Source organism: Phragmites australis, chromosome 6 (genome assembly GCF_958298935.1).
Source record: "Phragmites australis chromosome 6, lpPhrAust1.1, whole genome shotgun sequence".
Taxonomy (NCBI): Eukaryota; Viridiplantae; Streptophyta; class Magnoliopsida; order Poales; family Poaceae; genus Phragmites; species Phragmites australis.
The window spans coordinates 18,128,021-18,147,762 of record NC_084926.1 but is presented as its reverse complement, the minus strand read 5'-3'; the positions used below and the strand labels follow the sequence as shown (position 1 = coordinate 18,147,762).

Genomic DNA, 19,742 nt, shown 5'->3' with positions numbered 1-19,742 from the left:
CTATATCTTATCTAAAACTACATGTATTTATGACATACCTCTTAACACTGCCTAGCTAGCCTAGTATTATGATTTGGTGATATACATGACAGTGCATGCATGTTAACCGGATGAAAACAGTGAATTTTCTACAACCGAATGGCAATGTGCCCCGGCCTGATGCAAACTAGCACAAGTATCAGAATTATCACAGGAAATAAAATACTTAAATTGAGAATGCATAGCTTGATTTATATAGAACTGTACATTATCATATGACCTATATCAATCAGTAGATACATTTTGCCCCTTTAATTGGAGACTATTATCTCCAAAGAACATAAGAAAATCACATTCTTTTTTTAGTTGAAACAAAAGAATTTGTCCATCTACTGACCAAAATGTTTTGGTGAGGAATTTAAAAGGAGAATCAAAACGTATGCTCCTTTTAGCTACAAATTATCAATGTAATTCACATGACGTGGTGTTTATCAACAAGGGTAAAACGCCTTCAAGTGTGCTTGCAAGCATGGCGAGTCCTTCCAAACCCTAGCGTGCGCCTTGAGCATCTCCTTTGCCCTGACCCTGGCCCTCTCACCGGCGTCCACCTGCAGCACTAGCAGCAGCTTGGCCACCACCCCGACGGACAGCATCTCCTGCATCACGGCCGGCGTCGGGGAGTGCCTCGCCACGGCGTGGAGCGCGCGCACGGCGCTCTCAGTGGTGGCCAGCGACACCCGCATCGCCTTCTTGGACACGACGGCCAGCCCTGCCGGGTGCGCGACCAGATCCGACCGCCCCTCCGCGCAGCCGCAGAGGTGGTCGATCGCCACCACCGCCAGCTCGGTGACGCGGCGGCCGCCCTCGTCGAGGAGCAGCTCTACCAGGGCCGCCACCGCGCCGGCCTCGACGGCCTTCACGCGGTTCCGGCCCCACGGGCACAGGCGGCACAGCACGTGCAGCGCCGCCCTCACGGCCTTGGAGGATACCCGGTCAGAGACGACGCGCACAACCTCCTGCACTAGGTCGGCGCTCACCGTCGTCAGACGCGACGAAGCCATGACCGCCGTCATCGCCTTCAGCAGAAGGATGCCGTACGTGCGCGAGCGGTAGCTCGGTCGGCGCAGGACGGACACCAATGTGTCCAAGAAGTCGTCATTCCTTTCTAGGATCTGATCCAGGCTCCTCTCCGACGGCTTGAGCGAGTAGAGAACGCTGAGCGCGTCCTCCGCCGGCGAGCTCGTAGACGTCGGCGAATCCAGCACCTCCAAAAAATCATCTTGGTCGGCAAACTGTGACGATTTAGACGACGTCGAGTGCTTGCTGACGACGGAGACGAGGAAATCGACTGCGCCGGGCGTGGCCTTGACGCACCGCCTGTTGCGGTCGCTCTCGGCGACGATGGCCTTGATCTCCCTGAGCGCGGCCGCCTCCTTCCCGTTCCCGCCGTGCCGGCCCTCGTCGACGAGCGCGGAGATACGGCACGAGTCGAGCGGCGGGCGCGGGGTCGGGAATCGCTCGACTTGGTGCGCGGCGCACCAGGCCTGGGTGAGGCGGCGGAGCGTGTGGTTGGGCGTGGCCTCCCGTTCGTCGGGCGCAAGCGTGCGGCGGGTGACGGGGCAGGTGTCGTGGCCGTCGGAGAAGAGCCAGCGCTCGATGCTGGCGCGGTCGTAGGTGATGCCGGTGGAGAGCGTGACCGGGTCCCGCATGACCTCCAGCGAGATCGGGCAGAGGAAGTAGTGCGGCACCTCCACCGCCGCGGCTGACGACGAGACCTGCATCATCCTGCGCTGCTGACGACGTGCGATATATCTGCGCTGCTTCTTGTGTGGTCGGAGCGAGGTGATCGAGGAATCGGTTGAGAGTTTGGGAAGGAAGAGATCGAGGAGGAGGAGATGAAGCTAGCTGTTTGTTGGGAGTTGAACGAATGGAAGGGGAACCGAAGGCGCTTTTTATAGCGACGAGGCGTGTGAGAGAGAGAGCGAAGAAGCCAGCCCGCGGCGAGGCGTGTTGAGTTACGCGTGGTCAGGGCATGCCTACTGTGCATGTGAGAGGTGGGTGGTGCGGTGGCGTGCGTTAAACCAATTACGAGTAATAATTAATTATTTAACTAATTAATCAATGTGGAAAATCCATGAGCTCCCGTAAGTTACCTTTGTTTTCATTTTGCTCCTCGTAGATCATTTTTTACCTTGACATTTTCATAAATGGGTATGCATCTGTAAACCATTGTATCAGTCTTTTTTTCTCTAATTTTGATCTATTTAATTTATTTCTCAATGGAATCCTACATATTACTCGACATACCTCGCCAATATTATATGTAAATATTACTGCACGAAATTGAATTAGGAGATAAAGTGAAAACGAAGGTGACTTACACGATGCAAATGGATTTTTTTTTCTCACTAATTATTCAGATATGTGTGGCGCGCGGGAGGTAAAAAAGGGGGTTGGGTTGGGTTTACATTGATGCCAGGTCGGTGTTGGGCTGTGGAAGGTAAAGGTACGGCTGGCCCTCGCTGACCATGGAGGTGTTCTTCGCTGATCCCGGCCGGTTTGACTTTTAATTGATCCCTTCGCTTCTTCAACTCCTTGCGCTTGAAAGATTCCGTTCTCCTCGATTGGGCTTACGTGACTTTGAAGTTTCTGCGCTGCTCGATTCGGAAGGTTTGAGAAGCTGTGGATATACTAACTTCATATTTGGTAGCTACTTCATCATGGGGAGCTACAAGGAAATTGATGTGCGGTGCACACATGTATAATCTTGAAGCACCATTATCAATTATGACTGTTTTAGATAGTCAAAGTAAGATACTTATTAGTAACATTTTTTTCCAGCAAGAGATGCATATGCACTAACCAGACTTAACGTGGCGAAGCCACTGTAGTTGATCATGAACGCCAACACACATGCATGCATGGATCATGAGCATATCGCAACCAACCGGTTCAATGTAAGCCGCGTGCATGTTCGCTGCGTAGTTAACAAGAGCTTTTAAGATCCAAAGGATGTTAATTTGCAATTTTAGCGTGCCGACGACATGGAATCGAGGCTTATGTAGAAAGGGACAAGGAATGCAAATTAGAACATTCACAAAATTTGTAATATTGGCGAAGTGAATAATATCGTTGTTTTGGAAAATACATCGCAACATGTGCCGGTAAGAAGAAGAAAAAGCATTTTAGGTGGGAAAAAAACTACTCCGGGTGATGCGGAAAGGATAATGATGCGCTAACAAAAGCTAGTGGCGTGACGTGGCGTTCATCCTGTTCGCACAGCACCAGACAAAGAGGAAAGCACGACCGTTGGATCGGGATTTCTGATTTTATCACCGGAACCACACACTAACCCAATCAAAAATCCACACGCGTCATCCACACCGAAGCTGCCAGAGCAAGCGTGGTGATCCGATCGTGTCGGCCACTGCGCAGCTGGCGACCCAGCCGCGGCTTCTCCACCTGGCGTACGGGCCCACATGTCGGTCCGGTTTGACCAACCCAGCACCGCCCGCTGACTAGGCATTGCCGCACGCGGGCGTAAAATCATTGGGATTGGATAGGATTAGGTTGACGTCTTGACGAACTCTGCCCTGTTGTATTCGTCACGTGCTAAGCCATTTCTGACCGTTTACCACTCCACATACGGATTTCCCAGAGCAGCAGCAGTATTCTGATCTGTCGATCCCTTTCTGTTCAGCTGTTTCCTACACTACTACTACTTTTGATCGGATAAAAAAACTGCCACATAAAATGTTTGTTAGAGCTTTAGGTCTAAATTTTTTTTTAAACTGATTATTTTTAGCCCTATAGATTTTTAGAACGGGAGCTATAAACAGATTAAAAATGTTTGGTTGACATCTTATTTTTATTTTTAAACTAAAAATATACATTTAAACTATTTTATTTTATTATATAAATTCTAAATCTTCCATAATCTCAGAGCTAAATCTGTACCAAGATCTGTAATTAGCTTAGAAACTTGCAAAGCTTATTGATTAAATCATGACCTAGCAACCTCGACCAACTCTCATGTACACTGGTCATATCATAGCTGATGAACGCTTCTAAACTTTCTACTAAGGTTTTCTTGTTTTTTCTTCGGGGGCACTCCTCTCGCCTGAATAACCCTACATGATTTACGTTTATGTCTGATCGAGTGAAAAGAGCTTGTGTGGTATACCGTGTACATAGTTTTATAAGGACCTATTTGGGTGTTATAGTATTTATAAACCACTACAAATTTTGAAAAGGACAGTTTTCATTGCCACACCCATAAAATGCTACAATTTTTTTATATACCAGAGCCTTTTTGCAATTTTGACCAAAACCATTTGGTATTCCCAATATTTCGCACGGTCCTTAATTCAAAAGGTAACGTTACTCTTGCTGAACTAGTAGGATGCCGATTAGCAGCATGGCATCAGCATGTATCTTAGCCATTTTTTATTTTTCTTGTATCCTATTTGTTTTGCCTAGTTTTTTCGTAACGAAAGATTCGATGGATGATTCACCAAACTGCTACTTGCTGCAGTAATGTTTCGCTTATAATCGATTGGTGATAGGACAAACTATGAAGTTTTCTAATTACATCATGAATTGCTTTCGGTTATATACTTTGCTTTTCTGGCGGTTCCTTTTGGTACTGTTGACGTGCAAAGGAAGAGGTACTTTCGGTTGATACCTCAAGAAAAGAAGTTAGTTGTGGACGACATTTAGCTTCAAGTATCGTCATTTCCAGATGAACGGCTATCCGGATGGCAAAACTTGTTCATACGTACTACTAGTTCATGCGAAAACAGAGGAGAAGTATATATATTGTTACGTACTTTTGACAGTTGCCTAGCTAATGACTAATGAGATGGGATTACTACTAATTCTAAGACCCATATCATGTCGGGGGTTAGCTAGGTTTCGGCGTGCGCCGGCGCGCAGAGGTCAAAGAGAGGAAAAGGACCGACCGGGGCAGATCAGAGATGCAGCATAGACCGTGGCGTTGACGCCGTGCCGAAATACAATGGAGCACGTGGAAGCTGTGCGCGATGTGGTGGCAAGCGTCGTAGAACTGTAGCACTCCCTCGAAAGGACGGAACGGTTGCGGCGGGGCGGCCGCATTTTGCTCTCGTGTCGGCACCGGCCGATGGAGCCGCGCATGGAGCTGCGGCGAGCGAGGATCCGGCAGATTAAATTAGATTACTCCAATTAAATTAAGGCGTGGGTGGGCTGATTGATTGATTGATTGATTACCCGAGCAACAGCTGTCGTCTTTCTCTTACGCGGGCCGAGGCGGATGAGACGGGTGACTCGATGGACATAACGATAGGTGAGTACATAGCAATACCACCATCACGTGTTGCAGTTCTCTCTAACGATGAAATCACAATTCTAGAATTCTAGGTGAAATTTTTCATAAAAAAATCAGTAGAAGATAGGTGATATCGTAGTCTATAATGCATCTCAGTTTGAAGGAACGTCAAGCATCGTCGTCGCGCTCCTCATTTCTATAGAAGGTAGCTTTATTGCTTTCTCCTCTAGATAAATCATTTTTGCTACCTTCTCCTCCGTATCTAACAGTCTCGCTTTCGACTCTAATATTGTCTCCCCCAAAAAGCTCAAAGAAGAAGAAAAACAGATCGAGAAGAAAGGCTCTAAGAAACACTTGTCGGAGAGGTTGAAGACCATTGTATCGGTAAAAAAGTTCCACGAATATTGGAGCAGTATGGACACAAGCCAACACGAAATTCCAATATGGGAAGTCTATGATGACGGTAGATGGCCTAACAAGAGCAAAAAAAGCATATGTTGATATACATAATTACTACATGCAGACTTCTAGAGACAGCAATGTCACATCTATAGTCGTACAATACAAACGATGACACTTATTAAGTAAAAACGATGGCTACTTCATTGTGGGTTTCAATGACTTATACAACCTCTTTAACCTTGATAGTCTGGACGTATCGTTATTACGGATCTTCACATTATAAGTCCGTTAAAACTGGAAATTCATTAATTAATATCACTAAGTCTTGAATCTAACTATACTCTTATCTGTAGATACTTGATGAAAGAAACAAAGAAGAACAAGGAGTCCATCACATTTCTTGACCCTGAGACCATTACAATATCGGTCATCCAATTTCACCCCGACTATGCTATGAACCATGTAGCCAAGGAAATGCAGCAATATTCCAAAATAGACTACCTGTTAGGTACCCACAACACCGATGGCTATTGGATCTTATTGGTTATTTTCCTTAGGTGGAACTTGGTGTTCTACTTCAACTCGTCAAAACCAGTAGGATCAAAAGGCAAACTTATACAGTGTGATTACAACATTATAAAAGGACTCCTCGATGCATAAGTTTTTCCTAACTTAGTTTACATATTTAACTTTTCTAACATTCAAATACTCCCTAATCGATTCCTCTTTATACAGGACTTATAACAAGTACCTTTGAGCTCAACCTAACTTCCACATGAAATACAGTCGCAGACTGATACACAAGTCTGGGTTCACGGTAAGTGCTACCTAACAGATTACCAAATACTCTCTATTACTTTTTTTTTTCCTTTTGATCTAACACTAAATTTTCTGTTTACCAGTGCCACCAATAACCACCGGGCAACGTCTGCGGATTCTATGTTGCGTGAAAAATGCTACTCACGCTCAGCATGAAGGATCTCAAATCCCCCCATGTAAGTTCAATGCGAGATTATTCGTAAGTAATTTCAGTAATTAGTTTAATTTTATGGTAACATAGTATTGGTTATGTGTTAAATTATACAGGGATTTGATACTTTTTTTTTACGACGGTGTACTCCTGGAGATTCGACAATAGATCGTCGAGTTTATAGTGTCCGAAGTTATCAGCCTATATGGCGAGTTCTACTGTAGAATAGCTAGTTTGTGAGGTAGATTTTATATAATATTAGTTGATCGAAACTTTGTAACATTTGTGATTCTATAATGAATTGATCGAAACTTTGTAACCTGTGTGATTCTGTAATGAAGTGTGTTTGTCGATATGGATTTAGATGTGTTGCTGTTGTTTGTAGGGAGACGACGGCTGCTAAATTCTGACTACGCTCTAGGATGCAGCCAACAAGCAAGACAATACATTAGGATAATTTATACATAAGTGATGAGTAAAAAAATTACATGTCACTTATGTATTCTCCCATGTGTTGATGAGAAAGACATAAATGGCAAGTAAATATATTACTCATCAGATATATATTTAGATAAGTGATGAATAAATTTTTTACCCATCACTTATAAATACTCTCCTGAGCTGTATAAAATGTCATAAGTGATGAGTCAAAAGGTTATCCGTCACTATATCTTTCTATACAACTCAGGAAAGACGATAATATGTGATGGATAATGATTACGATCCGTAACCTATAATCTCATTAGTGATGAATATTTACCTATTACTTATTATTAATTATTAATAACATCTTTTAGTGATAGATACCGAACCCATCATCTATAACTATTATTATCCATCTTCTATGGTTTTTTTTCACGTAATAAGACGGGTGACTCCATGTATCCAGAGCGAGCAGCGGTCAAACGGAGCGAGCGACTGGCTAAGTGCGAACTGCGAATGGTACGCCTTCGCTAGCTTCTTCCGCTGGTCATTAATGTTATCTTTTCTGCGTGCCGACATCCTAACGTGGAGGATCTTGTCGACACCGCGCCACTCTGAGATACACTCGCTGTTGTTCAGGCCCATGCAGCAATATTAGGCTTCCGGAACGTCCCTCTGGTCCCTGTCGCGCCAGCCACATCTATCGGGAATGAATTGGACAGTGTATGTGCCCGATGTCCGCGGCTACCGGCCGGGAGCCCGAGATCACGCGACGCCATGGATGGAATATTTTTATTTTTATATTTTTAAATAAAAATTGTATAAATATATGTATTCTTTTTTAAAAAATGCAGATTTTGTCGTCGCCACATGCCATGTGTGGCGTGACCGGGCGAGGGAGGACGCTGCCGGATGGATAGGCGCCGAAGGAGGGTGTTCGCTGCCGATTCAATGCCATCGAAAGGGCAGTCGTTGTCTCGAGGACAGGTATGAAAATCCGACCACAATGAGTGTTGTGTTGGAGAAGAACAAAAAGAATACACACGTCTCCAACGACATCATGGTTAAGGTATAGCATCAATGAGTTCCTTATGATCTTTGTATCTCTGTTCTTGATGGTCAAACTCGATTTCTTCTCTATGTTGATGTCGATGAACGTCTTATAGAGCGCGAGTGCATCGCCTTCGTAGCACAATGTAGATTGTCCGTTTGTGATGAAGGCCTTCGTGCCATTAGTTGATGTTTCTCCTGGCCATTTAGTGGTAGAAACTAGGGTGTTTGATAATGTATTGCAGTGCGAATTGTAATGAACAATAGATATACAGAGAGTAGAGAATAAAACTCTTGTATTTATCGATTAAGGTGTTTATATATTTATATATGATAAAGAGACATGATAAAATGATATATCTATTGAGGAGATACTCATTCCTAATAAATATAACTGTTGGTAATTAATTACATGATTACCACTTTGAAATTGTGTAGCCAGGCTGGCCGGATGAGTCAAAGCCAGGTCAATTGATCCATCTCAAGTCGCGTGAGCTAATCTGTAAAGAGACCCACAAACGGTGATTTGATTAGGAGGAAGCGCTGATCTCGGGATTCTGTTCATCTGTGGCGGTTAATCACGCCACCGGGATTACGCGTAAGCTAACTGCAAAGACTGCCGTTGGATTCTGTTCCATCTGACGCGGGTAATCACGCCGCCGTGATCCTGATTACGTCGCGTCGGTGCTCTGTGATTCTACTCCGAAACCATTATGGTGCACAGCATCGCCAAACCATTCTGGTGCTCATGAACTCCGGCAAGCGAATGGTCAATGTTGCGAAAAAATTATCAGTTTGAGATAATAAGTGACGATCGTCATCAAAGGTTCTTTCGGAGCTTTCGGTCTTCGGACTTCTAGCAGGAGGCCTAGTTCTCAGAGGCTACAGACTTTTTCGGACCACCTCTCAGACACATACGTAGCATTCCGAATACTTGGAGCTATAGCAAGTCCCTCTAGAGACTTCGGTCTCTGAACTCTCAGCAGGAGCCCTGACCCTCAAAGGCTACAGACCCCTTCGGGCCACCCCTCCGGTACTCATGCGGCCTTCTGAAGCCTAAAGATGCAGTCGGCCTTTGGAGATAATATCAGTAAACAAAGGATACCCCCTGCAGCCGACCTGACACGAGGTGACAGATAATTAATGCGGGTGCAAGTGGTGCTTATTCTGACACCCCAACGCGATGAAAGTCGTCCTGACACCAAGAGCAGGGCGGCGTCGGGCCGCAATTGGAAACCGGTTCACCCCTCAGGGGGCAGACACCATAATAGTTACCATGGTAGATATTTATCTTCAATGTAGGGTAAAAAGTAGTTATCCAGGATAAGACCTAGTAATTCGGTTAAGTTCTAAATATTTGTACATCGTGATAACTTATATACTAAGCTATGTACCACCCTATAAATAGGGGGTTGTGGTCATCTGGGAAGGGAGGTCACAAGAAGAATGCTCAAGGCAACACACAGTACACAAAGGTACCTAAGCGCTAAACCACGCTGTGATACTCCCCCCCAGACCGATCTATTTTTCTACTATCAATACATTTATGGTGTTTCTTCCTCACAGACTTCGTCTCCAAGCTTGAGTCTCCTTCTTAGAAGAAACTCTCGCCGTACTTGCTGGGACATGACGAACTCTTGCTCCAACAGTTGCGCCATCTGTGGGGATACGAACACAGAAGTGCTACAGAGAGGTAGGAATCCACCAGAAAAACCACCAATGCACTAGCCGCCATATCCACCATTGCAACCATGCAACCATATGTGTGGTTGTCTCAGCCATACACACCACGTGTATCCTCCAGCCCTGCTGCCATATGGGACGGCGTTCCTCCGGCCTTGACTGACCCAGAACCTTGGGTCGGTATGGAAACTCCAGATGGCATGGAGCCCTTCCAGCCTCTGCATGGCGAAGACCTCGCTGCACCAGAAGAGGTCACAGCCCAGCTGAGGTCGCTTTCCAGTGGTTCTGGGTGGTCGAACACCAGAATGTTCCCGCCCCAACTTGGTCCCAAGGTATCTCCTTTGACAGCACCTGGGATGCCCTGGGCGAGCCAACACCTTCGGAGAATCTGTCCACCCAGCGTCCTCCTCGGGCCCCTCCGGCGAAAGAAGGATCCGAGGAGGCTCAAGGCTCCGAAGTGCGCAGACCCCTCTAGTGCCCCCGATGGAGCCCTCGTGATGCCAACCACGCAGGGAACCCTAAGTCCACCTCGTCCAAGGAGGCGTAGTCGGAGCCACTCCAGCTTCAAAAACCGGTTCACCAAACGACCTCAACGGTCTCCCCAAAGGAAAGGAGGATCCGGGGAAACCACGGGTCTGGGGCGTGCGGCCCCTCGAAGCGACCTCAATGTCAACCACAAGCTCCGGTACCCCCGAAGGTATACAGGTGTATCCTGCACGGACCAGGACGCGGTCACAACACCAACGACTGTCGAACCCTCACGACCTTCTGGGAGGAGTACCTCGGAAGACAAGCAGGATACCTGACCATAGAGAAAACTGACGAAGGATGGCACAGGGGTCAGAAGCTTGTGGTAAACTCACGGGCAAATCCCTGGCCCTCCGACCATGCTCCGTCGCCACCAACTCCGCTTCCGACAATGCAATATCCCAGCAATGAGGACTAAGTCGGAGAACGCCATCGCCAGGCTCCGGACGGATTACCTACGGAGCCGGGTAACGACTACAAGCCGAAGGGGTCGAGGACCACCTCTCCCGACTAGCCTTCGGCTCCACCTCTGACACACGCCGTCGCCAGGCTTCGGATGGATTACCTCCGGAGCCGAGCAACGACTAAGGGTCGAGGGGGTCGACTACCACTTCTCCTGGCCTAGCCGTAGGCTTCGAGGCCTTCAAGCCTCATAATAGAGGTCTTATTCTGGCAAAGGTACGCCCACTATTACCTATAGATATTTTAACTAGCTGGTCTATCTTTCGTACAGTACGATAAAAATATGTTGGAGGCCTCCATCCTTACTGCTAGAAGTTTTTGCAACAGATAGCCATAAGGTAGAAATGGTAAATCTACATTACATCCCTGTTTAGCAGTAAGCAGTAGAACTTAAGTTACATCTTCATTTGACATGAGTTATGAATAGTCGTCTGACCTAGCTATGTCTTACACTGCAATTAGCTGCTTATTGCCAACAGTAGACTGTAAAACTTAACTAGTATATAACCATACAAAAACCCACGCCTGCAGCTGCGCCGCATGACTAGGTCACCCAGAGGGTAGATTATGCCGGTGTGTCCTAAAAGACATTGCATAACCTCGGTAGTGTTGAAGCCATGCCCCGGGGGATGTCCTCGGAGGCGGAGATGCGGTGCTTTGAGGAATGCTGTCGCAAGGAATCCTCATTGCACGATATACCTACACATCGCGAGCATAGCAAGCCTAGGTCACTGCGAAGGTATCAAGCCTAGGTTTCCTAGAAGGCGTTGCATAGCCTCGATAGTGTGTAGATGCCGGTTATCAAGGGACTTCCTTGGTAATGTAGTTGCGATGCCCCCAAAGGATTTCTTCGGGAGGTGTGACACGCTCACGCACCTGTAAGCATTGCTTGCCTAAACCTAAAGTCACCTAAAAAGGTTTTTCGAAGGGTAGGCTTCGCCCTGGTAGGCAGTGGAACCCACACACCTACAACAGCACAATATGCCTAGGTCACCCAGAGGGCAGATTATGCCAGGGTGTCCTGCAAGGCATTGCATAGCCTCGGTAGTGTGGACGCCGCATATCAAGGGATGACCTTGATGTGAGGATGTGGTGCTCTGAGAATGCTGTCGCAAGGAATCCTCGTTGCACGACATGCTAATATACAGCGAGCGCAGCATGCCTAGGTCACCGTGAAGGCATCAAGCCTAAGTTCCCTGTAAGGTATTGCATATCTTCGGTCGTATAAATGCCACACGCCAGGGCACACCCTTGGTGGATAGTGTTGCAGTGCACCTGGGGGGTTTCCTCTGGAGCACGACAAGCCTACACACCGTGGGTATAGCATTCCTAGGTCACCTGGAAGGCAAGACTACCTAAGTTTCCTGGAAGGTATTGCGTAGCTCCGATAGTATGTAGAGCCTTCGGCATTAATACATGCCAAATGGGATACAAAACCTCCAGCAAAAATAGAGAGACTTACAAAACCTCTGACAAAAACGGAGAGACCTACAAAACCTCTGGAAAAACAGAGAGTCCTACAAAACCTCCGATAAAAACGGAGAGTCTTACCAAACCTCCGACAAAAATGAAGAGACATACCAAACCTTCGGCAAAAACAGAGAGTCCTACAAAACCTCTGGCAAAAACGGAGAGTCCTACAAAACCTCTGGTAAAAACGGAGAGTCCTACAAAACCTCCGACAAAAACGGAGAAACTTACAAAACCTCCAACAAAAATGGAGAGCCCGACAAAACCTCCAGCAAAAACGGAGAAACTTACAAAACCTCTGGCAAAAACAGAGTGCCCTACAAAACCTCCGGCAAAAACGAAGAAACTTACAAAACCTTCGGCAAAAACGGAGAGTCTTGCGAAAGCTCCGGCAAAAACGGAGAGTCTTACAAAACCTCCGACAAAAATAGAGCGTCTTACAAAAACCTCCGCCAAAACAGAGAACCTTACCAACCTCCGCCAAAATGGAGAAAACTTCTAAAACCTCCGCAAGACAAAGAGTCTTAAAAAAACCCCGCAAATGGGGATGTCTTCCAAAAAAACCTCCGCCAAACGGAGAGGTTCTAAAAAGACCTATTGAACAAAACCCCCCGGCATCTTGAAGGCAAGTGCCTCCGTGCCAGAGAAGTGCAAAACACACTAGCCTCTGAGAGGCACAGCCAACAGATCAAAGGGGTATAAATCTCCCTCCTCGAAGGAAGAGGTATGGCCCACGTGACTCAAACACATATGGTGAAAGTTAAAGTCATTACCCTATAGTCTCATCTAACACACGATTCATATGTCGTTTATGAAGATCATGCTAATATTAAGTAAAAGCCCACTCTGCGTGGCATGGGAAATAGTATGGAATCCCCAACTATTCATTACAAGGGCAGTAGCATCGACACGCCGTCGCCAGGCTCCATACGGATTACATCCAGAGCCAGGCAGCGGCTAAGGGCCAAGAGGGTCGAGGACTAATTCTCCCATCTAATCTTCGGCTTCGCCTCCGATGCGCCGTCGCTAGGCTCCGGGCAGATTACCTCTGAAGCCGGGCAACGGCTAAGGGCCAATGGGGTCTAGGACCACCTCTCCTGTCTGGCCTTCGGCTTTGCCTCCGACACGCCGTCACCAGGCTCCAGGCGAATTACCTCTGGAGCTGGGCAGTGGCTAAGGGCCGAGGGGATCGAGGACCACCTCTTCCGTCTAGCCTTTGGCTTCGTCTCCGACGCGTCATCGCCAGGCTCTGGATGGATTACCTCTGGAGCCGGGTGGTGGCTAAGGGCTGAGGGGGGTCGAGGATCACCTCTCCTGTCTAGCCTTCGGCTTCGCCTCTGACGCGGCGTCACTGGGCTCCGGACAGATTACCTCCGGAGCTGGGCAACGGCTAAGGGCCGAGGGGGTCGAGGATCACCTCTCTCGTCCAGTCTTTGGCTTCGCCTTTGACGCACCGTCGCCAGGCTCCGGGCGGATTACCTCCGGAGCCGGGCAGCAGCTAAGGGCCCAAGGGGTCGAGGACCACCTCTCTTGGCTAGTCTTCGGCTTCATCTTCGATGCGTCATCGCCAGGCTCCAGGAAGATTACCTCCGAAGCCGGGCAGCAGCTAAAGGTCGAGGGGGTCGAGGACCACCTCTCTCTAGTCTTCGACTTCGCCTCCAACGCGCCGTTGCTAGGCTCTGAACGGATTACCTCTGGAGCCGAGCAGCGGCTAAGGGCCAAGTGCGTCGAGGACAATCTCTCACGTCTAGTCTTCGACATCGCCTCCGACGCACTGTCGCCAGGCTCCGGATAGATTACCTCCAGAGCCAGGCAGCGGCTAAGGGCTGAGGGGGGTCGAGGACCATCTCTCTCCGTCTAGCCTTCGGCTTCGCCTCCAACGTGCTATCGCTGGGCTCCGGATGGATTACCTCCGGAGCCTAGCAGCGGCTAAGGGCCAAGGGGGTCGAGGACCACCTCTCCCGTCTATTCTTCGGCTTCGCCTCTGACGCGCCATCGCCAGGCTCCGGACGGATTACCTTCGGAGCCAGGCAACGGCTAAGGGCCGAGGGGGTTGAGGACCACCTCTCCCGGCTAGTCTTCTGCTTCGCCTCCGACGCGCCATCGCCAGGCTCCAGGCAGATTACCTCCAGAATCGGGCAGCAGCTAAGGGCCGAGGGGGTCGAGAACCACCTCTCTCGTCTAGTCTTTAGCTTCGCCTTTGACGCGCCGTTGCTAGGCTCTGGATGGATTACCTCCGGAGCTGGGTAGTGGCTAAGGGTTGACGGGGTCGAGGACCACCTCTCCCGTCTAGTCTTCGGCTTCACCTCCGATGCGCCATCGTCAGGCTTTAGATGGATTACCTCTAGAGCCGGGCAGCGGCTAAGGACCGAGGGGGTCGAGGACCACCTCTCCCGTCTAGCCTTTGGCTTCGCCTCCGCTGTCACCAAGCTTTAGACGAATCGCCTCCGAAGCCGAGCAGCGGCTAAGAACCCGAAGGGTCGCGGACCACCTCGAGATCTTGTCCCCAAAGTTTCCAGATGGATTTTGTTGGGTTGGAAATCTAGAACAAATTTGAAAGAAGGCCCTACCAACGCCGAACCTGAGGAGTACGCGATGATCGGGAATGAGGAGGTCGCCACTGCTTCGCGCAGCCCTCTTTAGTGACCCTACGTGTCTACCACTACCAGATTCCCAAGGCCACCTCTCCCCTGGATGGAACAAAACCAGCTATGATCTATATGAAAGCTCGGTACCTCGGTCATCCGAAAAACTAGCCAACACCTACGAAGGGGATGAAGAAGCGCGGCACGAAGGCACACAGATGTGTGGTCACCTGCTTGAAGGATCCCCTTACACTTCGGCCCAAAAAGAGATACAATCGTCCCCAAAGGTCCAAATTATATTATTAAACAAATCAAGCATCCGGAGGACGCGTACAAAGAAGCAAACAGTACAGAGGCCGCTACGGAGGAGACATACCCCGAAAGAGATGACCAGGGGAGAAAGAGTACAAGGTGGCAAAAGACAACTATAGCCCGCGGTAGGGCCATAATTGAATGGCAAGACAGGGATGTCCACGAAGCACTCCCAAAAGCCACCTTCACCTCCTACGGATCCCGACAGGGGCCACGCAGGGAGCGGTGTATGCACTTCATCCGCGGCCTGCCACCATGGAAGATGATGCAGTAGTCGGCCCATGAGCTGTCGGAAGACAAAGAAGACACCGAAGGAGCCACCGTCGGGGCCTCCTCCCGTTTCTTCCCAACCCCCTCCCTCACTGCCGAAGCTTGCCCCTCCTCGTCACTCTCCCTCCGCAGGAGATCCCAGTCGATCTCCTCATCATCATTGGAAATATTGATGATCTCGACAGGCGTGGTCTCCCGAACCGGGGTTGAGCAGGAGCGACAAGCAACTGTCCACCCCGTAGAGACGGAAGCCGGACGGCCACCGACGCCACCACTGGTAGCCGAGATGGACTAGCCCCAGTAGAAGCAATCGAGATCATTGATATTTCCGAAGAGGATGAGGAGTAAGACGATGTTATATTCAAAGTTAAGGTTGAGTGCTCGCTTGTGGGGCAGTGATAAATCCAGCCGGGTGACCCCAGCTTTATATCTGGGCCAAGCAACCACGTATGCCCGGGAGGTAGAGCGGAACTAACGCAACGTCATTCCATGGCGTCCCTCATTAATCTCTGGGGGCTCGTGGCTATATCCTGATTGTTCCATCGACACATGGTAATATCCCACGGTAACGCCTCATTTTCTTGCACGAACGTCCCGTTATGTTAATGACGTAAATTCCTTTCGGTGCATGCCAGGGGCATAGGAACAAGACCCTAAACGAACCCATGCATTATCCAATCAAAACACGCCAATGACACATCCCATCCTACCATCCTCAAACTGGTGAACGTGGGGATTCCCCGATCCCACACATAATCCCCCACTCTGATAAACTCAAATGGCGAGAAGACCCATCACCAAAAAAGTCTGAAGAATCTAAATTGGCCTCAGCATGGACCCCGGAGCACATCACCTCCACCGACGCCCCTCCGGCCTCGGGTTTCGATACCGCATACACCAACTCCAACAGGCTCCAGAGCCTGCCTCCTCTGTTAAATACGTCTTTGGTCTTTGACTTCGACTTTGACGCCGCTGCACCTCCAACCTCAGCATAACCCTAGGGTGTGTCGCCACCACCAATGCACCATCAGCCTTGAAGCTTTGCCATCAACGCCCGTGGTTCCCGCCGAAAAACTCCTCCGGGACAGGGAATGGCCTTCGGGCATTCTTGTTATAAGCCCAGGCTGGAATTGGTTTTCCTCTACACCCTCTCACCCCTCCAAATGTTGAGGCCAGAGAATGAGGGGGTACTGTTGGGGGAAAATAGACTAGCCTGAGGATAATAGTTGACGATCGTCATCAAAGGTCCTTCCGAAGCCTTTGGTCTCCGAACTCCTAGCAGTAGACCTGGCTCTCAGAGGCTGCGGACCCCTTCGGATCATCTCTCAGGTACATATATGGCCTTCCGAAGACTTGGAGCTACAGCAAGTCCCTCCAGAGCCTTCGGTCTCCGAACTCTCAGCAGGAGGCCTGACCCTCAGAGGCTGTGGACCCCTTCGGGCCACCCCTCCGGTGCCCATGCGGCCTTCCAAAGTCTAATGATGCAGCCGACATTCGAAGATAATATCAGGGAAGAAAGGACACCCCCTGCAGCTGACCCGACGCGAGGTGACGGGCGATTAATGCTGGTGCAAGTGGTGCTTATCCTGACACCACAGTGTGATGAAAGTTATCCTGACACCCCCGACAGGGCGGCGCCGGGTCGCAATTGGTAACCGGCTCACCCCTCAGAGGACAGGCACCACAATAGTTACCACGATAGATATTTATCTTCAATGTAGGGTAAAAAGTAGTTATTCAAGATCATGCACAGTAATTTGGTCAGGTCCTAGATATTTGTACATCGTGATAACCTGTACACCAAGCTACGTACCACCCTATAAATAGGGGGTTGTGGTCATCTAGAAAGGGAGGTCATAAGGAGAACGCTCAAGGCAACACACAGTACACAAAGGTGCCCAAGAGCTAAACCACGCTGTGATACTCCCCCCAGACAGATCCATTTTTCTACTACTATCAATACATTTATGGTGTTTCTTCCTCTCAAACTTCGTCTCCAAGCTTGAATCTCCTCTAAAAAAACTCTCACCGTACTAACTGAGATAAGACGAACTCTTGCTCTAACAGTAAACATCGCCAAAACCATTCTGGTGCTCATGCACAACATCACATCAGCTTCCTCGTATTCTTTCAGCTACTGCCTCACTTAGATGTACTAATTCTGTATTCTGTAACACCCAAAGGTAGGGTGGTTCGAGCAGCTCAAGCCATCACTCTGCAACTCACCCAAAGGTTGGGTCGTTCTGCTATCTCCATGTTTGGGAATCGGATGTTTCGATTTAGTGCCTAGGTGGATGATGTCGCCATGTACGACTGAAGTGTTTAAGCTTACCGATTTCAGACAAGTTCATTTGTTCAGATTTAAGGCACTTAAATACTTCGTTTGTTCAGAGGTCAGATTGTGTTTTTGCTGATTATAATTCAGCTTTGCAACTGTCATAGAGTATAACAGAACTAACATGTATAAACCATATAAACACACCAACCAAAGATCATGATATTCACATACCAAAAGCTAATCCCATACTAGTATGAGCTACAACAGCAACTAACATAACTCGCATCTCGGTTCTTCTCAGGCAAAATCAGTTTCTATTGAGAATAAAATCTTCTGTGTGTTACATGAACCTAAAAAGTAAGTCTCAACAAAATGTTACAAGAACCAAAATCACCACATGACAGCGCATGTAAGCTCAATTCTCACGCCACACGCCAAAGTCCCATGAGAGGAAAAATGCGGCAAGGCCGAAGCATGTAACGGATAAGGTATGTGTACATGAGCCATGAGGTGATGGATGTCCCGGGGAAGAAAAAAAGAAGAGGGTATGTAAATGGCGTCATCACCACGGTCCTAATCGACATTCTGGATCTCACCCATCATTATACGGTTGCTCACTACGTTGAACCCCAAAACTGCTGCACTCACCTAAATTTTGTTTTTGTCAGCAAGAATGAATCAATAGTTAACATAGTGCCTAAATTCTGATGAAAATATTACAACTGGCATTAAATTGCTTGGCTCAGAAGACAAATGCAGTATATGCATATAGAATATTGCAATTCCAGGGCATTGTCAAGGCCAAACAATTGCTTCATATAATGATCTTTAGATCAAATAGGCAATGATGCACAGCATCCTTTCCAATTTTCCGCGAGAAAAAGTTGTGCCCTAACTTCGCGTTACTTAAGCTCGACTAATATTTTTGCTAACTAGCCCCGGTTTCTACGTGACTATTTAGCCTAATGCCTCGGCGTAGAAGATCTGCTTCTCGTACATCTCCATCTGTGTCTTCTCTTTGTCGGTAGTTCCCATCATTGCAGCGTCAGCTTTCTTCTCACATTCTTGCTTTCTTTAACAAGGAAGGCACGAAACTACGAGTGTTTCCAATTCGCCGTTAACCATGAGAGAATAAAGGGAGTTAAAAAACAAATTAAATCATATTGACAAACACAATGCACAAGACAGTTCTAAGAAAATGTAAGGAATAAAAGAGATCACATCCTTAGAGCAAAAAATTAAACATTAATGAGTTTCATTAGTGATATTGACACATTTTATTAAAACCACCATACTACTCTAACATATGGTCAACCATACTATGATACCAAGCTGTTAGAACCCGTCCAAATTAAATTTGATTTAATCATTAGGACGCTCATTTAGTAGGATGAGAGCTAGCCCGCGTCCATCTCTCGACAAGATATGTGTTAACCCACATCTCACCATAACAATCGTAGTCACTAATGATTAAAGGGAATCTAATTCCAGCAGTCCCGGTATATGTGCGTTGGTAACTCCCAGAAAAACTATTACCCACACATACCTTTACAGCATTAATATCACAACATCGAGATTAATAGGATTAACAGGATTACAGGTTGATACTAAAAACAAAAGACAAGGTTTCAACTAGCGTTAACATACATATGCCGCAGCGGAAAACATCTAAAGAAAATAAAATCAGTAGCACCATTTACCCACAAGGCAACCGACCAGGTTTAAAGTAGCCAGCTCTTAACTTCACCGAAAAGAAAATAAGCAGCGTGAGTACGAATGTACTCACAAGACTTAATTTATAATAGGTACATATAAATAACTCCACTCTAAGGATTATGCATTTAAGTCATTAGTAAGGAGTAGGACACAAGGTTAAGTAAATTCATATACGTAGGCAACCTAGATTTCTATGTGTGAGCATCTATACTTAACTCAAGGCACATTTACCCTGCAACATCAACCTGCATATAATGTAAAAGGAACCATCTCCTGTAATCAATAAACCTCAATGACCAAACTTGACAT

At 47.7% G+C, this 19,742-nt stretch overlaps 1 protein-coding gene across 1 annotated transcript; it reads right to left on the bottom strand.

Moving 5' to 3' along the window:
* Positions 1 to 202: 202 nt before the first annotated feature.
* On the bottom strand, positions 203 to 1,917 carry LOC133922020 (E3 ubiquitin-protein ligase PUB23-like). Its single transcript, XM_062367171.1, has one exon. The coding sequence runs from the start codon at positions 1,761 to 1,763 to the stop codon at positions 471 to 473; it is 1,293 nt and encodes a 430-aa protein (XP_062223155.1). The 5' UTR covers positions 1,764 to 1,917; the 3' UTR covers positions 203 to 470.
* Between the last annotated feature and the right edge of the window lie 17,825 nt (positions 1,918 to 19,742).